Source organism: Buceros rhinoceros, unplaced genomic scaffold, assembly GCF_000710305.1.
Source record: "Buceros rhinoceros silvestris isolate BGI_N320 unplaced genomic scaffold, ASM71030v1 scaffold7296, whole genome shotgun sequence".
Taxonomy (NCBI): Eukaryota; Metazoa; Chordata; class Aves; order Bucerotiformes; family Bucerotidae; genus Buceros; species Buceros rhinoceros.
In genome coordinates this window covers 64,519-72,072 of record NW_010419303.1, presented here as the reverse complement: position 1 = coordinate 72,072, position 7,554 = coordinate 64,519, and the positions used below count along the sequence as shown (strand labels likewise).

At 39.1% G+C, this 7,554-nt stretch overlaps 1 protein-coding gene across 1 annotated transcript in view; it reads right to left on the bottom strand.

The window, feature by feature from the left end:
- The window catches only part of LOC104495831 (DENN domain-containing protein 1A-like), a gene marked incomplete at its 5' end in the record, with an annotated part of 111,914 nt that overhangs the window by 51,744 nt on the left and 52,616 nt on the right, over positions 1-7,554 (bottom strand). The window contains 1 exon segment of the mRNA XM_010138861.1: positions 3,976-4,004. Within this exon segment, the coding sequence (XP_010137163.1) occupies positions 3,976-4,004 (29 nt within the window).

The following is a 7,554-nucleotide window of genomic DNA, read 5'->3' as shown; positions in this document are numbered from 1 at the left end:
TAAACACTAAACCAAACAGTGCTATCAGGTTTCAAGAAATTTAAACCCTAGACTGTGGTAGGTATTTACCAATAATTGCTGCTGCTAAGAATCACAGCACAACACTCTCCGAGCTCCATTATTGTCTGCTCCATCCATTACTACAGCTGCATTTTTCCATATTTAATTTTAGCAGCACAAAATTGCTCCAAATGCAGAATTGCTCATTTAAAGAAGGAAACTTGCCTAACAGTGTTCTTTGTTCTGGTAATGCAATATTTGACATTCAACTGCAATTTAAACTCATTTTTCAGAGTTAAAATACTTGGGAACTTCTAAAAACATTTTTTGCCACGTACAAAAACCACCACTGTCCTGCTGCTCAGCATAAATTTTTTGAGTGTTTAAATTTATACCCCATGGATATTTCTGCAGCTTAAAGCAGTGGCAGAGGTGCCGCAGTGTTCGCACTGTGGTTGCTGTGGCCGGGCAGTGCCCGGCGAGGCAGCGCTGCTCTCGGAGCCAGGCTGCAGGTGCGGGCAATAATTAAAGCCTTCAGCACATCTACCTGGTGAAGTATTTGTGCCTCCCATCCGAGGAGGAAGCCCTCTCTGCAGAGAGCAGAGGAGCTCATTAATGAGGCTAATTAGGTGTAAAGGGGGTAGAGTCTGGCATCAGCTGCAGCTTACAGTAGCTGATCATTAAGCTCTGTAATCTCTACCCCAGAACAGCAGCTGATCATGTTCCTCGGTGACTGATGTTGCTAAGAACATTTCCAGCACCTGAGTACCTGACCAAATACTTTTTGGTGAGGCTAAAAATTCCCTTAACCCTCCACACGCCAGACAATGGAGTCCACATTATTTCCTCACTCATCACTTTTCCCGCACCTTTGGATATCCATAAGAACTTGGCACGAGGTCTATAATGGGATTTATTTCGGCATTTAAAAATCAAAAATCAATGCATCAACAGCATACAGAAAGGAAGGCCAGTAAATACCAGTTGGTGGAGCAACAAGCAAGACAAATACAGAGAGGAGCAATAATGCTTGATGAAGTGATCACACATACCTCCTAAAGGTTTGTGAGTTCTCCTCGTAATTTCTTTGCATAAAGTAGTGAGGACAGTGACAATACCACAGGGATGAAAGCCGTGTTAATAAATATGTAAAATAAGGATTTCATTGTACTCATCTAATTTGAAATGAGGAAAAGGACATAATTTCCATGGAGAGAGAATACATGAAAGCAAAGCTCAGTTTGGAACTTGTTTTGTAAAATGAATTCCAAGAATAGCAAATTATTTCAGCACCTCAACATGAATTTTTGAGTTCATCGGGCAAAACAGACCCTTTACTGCCAACCTGCCACTGTCCTTTTTTTCCACAATTGAACCAGCAAGTTAGAACTAAAAAAAAAAATTAAGATTAAATTCAAATTCAACAGGCAATATAATATTTTTCTACTGCAATTACTTTACTGCCTGATGGTGTGGCTCATAGTAGATCCTTGAATCACTCTAAGTGAACAGTAAAGCAAAATCTCTTAAGCACCTTAGTTGTAACTCTTGAGTTATTAAAAGCAATACATTTTAAAAGGCTTAATTTCCTACTGACCAAGAAAATAAGCTGCAATTTTGCATAGGTCACCAGCTTGCACGTATGACTAAATCAGCATATTTAGCAGATCCTTATTGCCACTGGAATGAAAAACACACCTCAGTTTCCTCTGTTTCTGTTTACTAACTGAAATAGTTAAGAATAAAAAAGAAAAATGCCTTGCAAAACCCGAAGGATGAGAAAGTACCACTGAGGTAATAAAGGCTTAAGCGTATTTAATACCAACTCCCTTGTCCCTGTGTCACCTGGGGACTTTCCTAAAGCCTAACTCACCACCACAATCACCTGGGTCCCAAGGTTAGTCTGCAGAAAGAAGAAAACCAGTTCAGAGGCGTGATTCCGAGATTTGGCACCATTTCTGCATTGTTCTAGCGTTTCTGACAAGTGCTCCGTGGTCTCCTAGCCATGTACCTCCTTCTTAGTAATTAGCGTTGTTTAGTGTGAGCCCAACGGCAACTTAGCGTTGTTGGTTCCGATCGCATTAGCGGGACACAATCCATGGCAAAGTCCGGAACAAGTATCTGTAATCGTGTTAAATAGAAGCTGGGGACAGCAGCAACCTTTAGCTCCTGAACAGGGTGTTCTGACTGAGCATGCACCTCTGCTTTTTCATCCACTTTCCTGGTTAATATTATAGGGCTTCCTATGCAGCAGCAAGGACTGATGGTCCAACTTGTGGTGTTTAAGCATAAAAGGTGGCTCTTCAGTTTCTGGGATATCAAAGTAAAAGCTGTGCACAGTAGTTGTGAATACAACACCCTCAAAGGCAAAAAAGCAAGAACTGCAGGTTGCAGCATCACAAAAGTAGTTTTTGTATTTTAAGATTCAGCATCTGTATGTTGAAAGGTAAATGCAGAATAGTCGGTGTCTACACTACTCTGAGCATAAGTAAAATTGAGCAAACCCCAAGATCTTTATCAAATATATCATTTTTTAAGAGTTCTTACATGACTATTAGAATACAAACCGCAGTTGATTACTTCTGCTGGTAAACTGATACTTTTCAGTCATGTCCCTAACCATTTTCTTCACTTTCTCATGCTCTCGGTCACCAAAGACTTTTCCGAAGAACAGAATTGGAACAAGATGAAAAACAAGAAACAAACAAAACAAAAAATCACATAAAGGAAATATCCTGTGGGTATAATAGTCTTTGGAAAACTTTCAGGTCAGTTATGACTGCAAAATTACTACTAAAATTTAATTAAAATTGAGCACAATAGGCTATGACAAGATAATGGATGGGAAACGTAGCTTTAGGGCAGAGTGAGGGTATCTGGATCTCTGGCTAGATGCGATGCTTTGTGTTTTATGTTTGGCAACTATTCTTGAGATTTCTGAAATACATCTTAATTATAATGATCTACAGAAATGCAGAGAAGAAAAAAGAACAGCACCCTATTTCTGTTAGATGAAGATCTGTAACATGTGCCAAAGAAGTGAGAGATTTTTTGGACTCCAGTAATGCCTAGTCCTTAACTCCATTCATGTTCATACCCACATCAACGATCTCTTCTTTTCAACTAAACAGCCCTTACAAGCCCCTCTCAAATCATTAAGTATTTGGTGACTTATCTGTAAATAACATTGATTTATTTCCTCACACAGGTAGACATTCTTTGAATATCATTTTCCTCCATAGCTGAAGGTACCAGCCAAATCCAGAGCCACACAGGGCTGAAGCAAAAGGAGTCAAAAGTCTTGGGAATGACTTTGTCTTGGGAAAATCAATAGCCCTTCACTGGAGACAGCTTTCTTTGCTCACCCTGGAAACTCATTTTGAGAGAGCTGGAGTGCAATTTATCTAATTTTTACATAAAAGTGTTCTTTATTTTTCATATAGTCTTAGTTGAGAATATGTAATAAATAGTTGACAAACGGGACGTGAACTTTACCACTGCAAGTTCAGACAGATCCTGAAGAAACACAAACTAATCACACTTGTAATCCTCACAAACTGCTTTCATTTTCACCATTAATCCTCTCTAAGAAAAAATGTTCCTGAGATACAGATTTTAACGACTGCTTAGAGAGCTTTACCAAAAATAATTCTGTGATGCTATCTTCTTTTTCACTGGTGGGCAGGAGGAAGCCATGCACACACACCAGGTACGGCTTTGACGCTGCACTCGGAACAGACCCAGGGCACCTGCATTCCCACACTGCTTGTTTCAGTCTGGGGTAAGTTACTATCTCTGAGTAATACTTACAGCTGAAGAGGATCCTTGGAAAGAGTAACGTGAATAGCAAGTTTTACATGGTGCAGGTATATCTAAAACAGTCACAGTTACCCCATGAGATACGCTGTAACATTTCTTATTACATAAACCACAAACCTCAGCACTGCACCAGGAATTATTCAAAGAGCTGGACACAGGAGTAACCTTTAAGGAGTTAAAATGTCCTCAACTACAAGTCAAGTTGAAACTTATTTAATTAGGTTCTGTATTTGAAAAAATGAAATAATTTCTTTCATTAACTAAACCAAATTCCCTTAAAGGCAACAATATGTTCCCTCTCTGTCAGGACAGAGTGCAATGAAATCTTTATTTTAATTGGGGTTAGCTAAGGGGCCATTTGGCTTCAGATGCTTTGTTTATCAGCCCTAAGCTTTACAGCTTAGCCAGTACTCGAAATATTTTATTATAGAATGATTTCATTAAAAAAAAAGAAATTAAAAAAATATACTCTTCCAAGTAGTTTTATATCGGGGTAATTTTAAATGGGCATTTTGAAAACTGAAAGTCCACGTCAAAAGAAACCACCATTTCCTTTTGCCTTCTTGTGATACACACAGGTCTCCCTTACAAACGCCCTGTTCTAATGGTTTCTGCATCGTGCCTTTCCCTAAGCAACCCAGAAAAGATGCGGTCGCAGAACAATGGATCTCTCCATGGTGATGCCTGGGGAGAAGCACCCAAGCACACCTCATTTTTGTACTTTGTCCCCACCACGCTTCCTTTGCTGTGACAACGTTTCAGAGCCCTTCGCATTGTGTGCATTGCCATTTCTCAGAGAGCTGGTGCCGCGGGGAACAGGGAAGGCTCTCTGCAATGCACGAGAGCTCAGAGCCAAACCCCTCCTAGCAAAGAAAATCATCCTTTATTTAAAACTCATTCAGGGGCACAGTTTACTTGCCTTTCTTTTCTAAACAGCTTTGAACTTTCATATGAAAACCTTGGAGTTGATCAATTCGATTTTAAAACAAAGAAAATTAATTCTTTTTCAGCAGATGATACCTTTTTCTGGTAATAAACGAATTGATAAATATCAGACATTTTCAGTAACGGATACTGAAAACATTGTGGAAAACAACTATCTCAGGAAGGGACCGTGAACAGGAACGTTACGAAACCACTACAGACCAGTTCACTCCAAACTGCAGCTAAATTTAATGAAGTAATCCAGAATAATTTCCTGCTTTATCATGAGGATCAAGCTTAGACTGCATTTTGCATTTATTCCTTATTAAACCTCCAAGCTTTAGGAGTGTTCCCAAAACTAAAATAAAATGGAAAAAGGAAAATAACAGAAAACCCCCAATCTCGTTTCCACAAATGAAATGCATTATGGTATTTCATGTTCTTTTCTCCGGTGATATCGGTATAATTTGATTTGTGAGATACTTTGGATTTTTTTTTTCCACAATTACCAGAACTATTTCATATAATTTCTAGTTGTCTTCTGGGGGATACTAGTGTTGCGTTGCTAACAGTTCTGTACAAGCCACTAATGGGACAAGCACCCTACAGACATGATTGCAGATACGAAAACAATGCCAACAGTAGTTTATTAAGACCAGTTTAAGAATTTGGTGCATAACAGTTATAAAAAAGCCACTAATGGGACAAGCACCCTACAGACATGATTGCAGATACGAAAACAATGCCAACAGTAGTTTATTAAGACCAGTTTAAGAATTTGGGATATTTTTAAAACAAACTTACTGTCTTCCTTTTGTTTTCAGAAATAAAAGCATTGCTGCTTGATCTGAAAGAATAAATCTTAATTCAACCACTGAGGTTTGCACTTCATGTTTATGCTACTTGAAAAAAATGTAATTCTTTCAGAATAAATGGGGGGGGATGCCAACAGTAGTTTATTAAGACCAGTTTAAGAATTTGGGATATTTTTAAAACAAACTTACTGTCTTCCTTTTGTTTTCAGAAATAAAAGCATTGCTGCTTGATCTGAAAGAATAAATCTTAATTCAACCACTGAGGTTTGCACTTCATGTTTATGCTACTTGAAAAAAATGTAATTCTTTCAGAATAAATGGGGGGGGGGAGGGGGAGGAGGGGGCTGTTTAGTTTAGTTTGTTTTTTCTTTTCCCCCCATTTTTCTCTAGATCACTTTTTGCCTGTCTTCTCTGTACTGCTCCCTCATGGGTCCTATCACAAAATGAGCTGCTTCTGCAACTTCTCAGCAGGGATTTTCGTTTGAAAGTAATCACAGTTTTCTCTACAATCTTTATACAATTTGTGTCCCGATCATCTAACAAATAAGTAAAGGACTTAAATTGACATCAGTATGCGTACTTTTCTCTAACAATGCAAACTAATTGTATATCTCTAAACGAGAAAAATGTTTATTAAAAAAAAGTATTCTAGTGAATATAGCAACCATTGAGTTCAAAGCAAAGACATTACATGTGTCTAAATAAATACCAAGGAAGTGTCAGAGGTAAATGAGGAGAGACCAGGTGAAGTGTGTGTGATGTGTTAATTGTATTCAAAAAAAATAATAGAGCAAGACAGAGAAGCTGAACTTCCAATTATCATAATGGTATCTACTTCACAACACATTTTCAAACTTGAAAGAGACATCTGAAACCATAGGAATTCTGAGCAGAATACCTCCAGCTGTGTGCTGCATAAATCTTGCACGCTGTACATACACAGTTCATTTAAATACCAAGTAAAGTTATGACTTACAAAATGCATATTTCAGTCACAATAGAGTATCTGTCATTGCCAAAAGCTGCTACTCGTTGAATGAAAGGAACAGAAACAATGAATTAAATTCGAAAAAGAAAAGACAGAAGCATTTTGTTTGATGCTTTGCTAGACTGAGTAGTGTGTGTTTAAAGAACAACTCATTTATCAGCCCTCTGCAGAGTTCACGTTTTGTGTCCCCCAAAATAGAGGAAAGAAGGAGAAGGTGGTTAAATCAGTGTTAAATCAGTTGTTGCCTACACAGCACTCTGGTCACGAGCCGGAATCGATCTGTTGCTAACGTTCTGCTCGTACATACTGGTGAAAACAAGTTGCCCAATCTCCGATGCTACACAAGAGCCGGACTAGAAAAGGGCCTTAGTCCCCTTCCGCACCTTCCCTTTCCAGAAGCATTAAGCAAGTAACAAGCATGTCATGAACAACGCTCCCTCCCCAGGAGTGACGAATGGAGATGACAGCGAGACGCTGCTGAGCTCCATCCGCACGGGCCTTTGGAGAGCCCAGGGCAGCAGCCCAGTCTCACCGTGTGATTCGGAGAAGTACAACTCTGAACAATAGCAGGTCTCTGCTGTCTGCCACGGCAAGCGACCCGGTGAACTGTCACTTCTGTCACACAGACACAAGTCTCATTCTGTCTTTAACCTTAAGCATTTTGGCTTTCAATGTACAAGCTCTATGACCAATCTGTGCAAATCACTACAAATAAAATTATTTTACTGTGTTTCGCTTTACTCTTTTTGTACCATAAGAGTAACTGGACATCCAATTCACACCCACCCCACAACAGACATGGTGAAAGACCAGAGTGTGGGACTCTTCTGTGATGAAGCTCTATTAGTTTGTTCCTAACCTGATTAAATAGTATAATTTTTATTCTTATTTCACCAAGTTCACCCATTACTGAAATCTACTTCACAAAACCAAATACCAGAAATCTCTTCTACCATCTTCTCTCAAGGGAAGCAGTACCCCCTGTTCGACCAGACATCTGCTCGTACT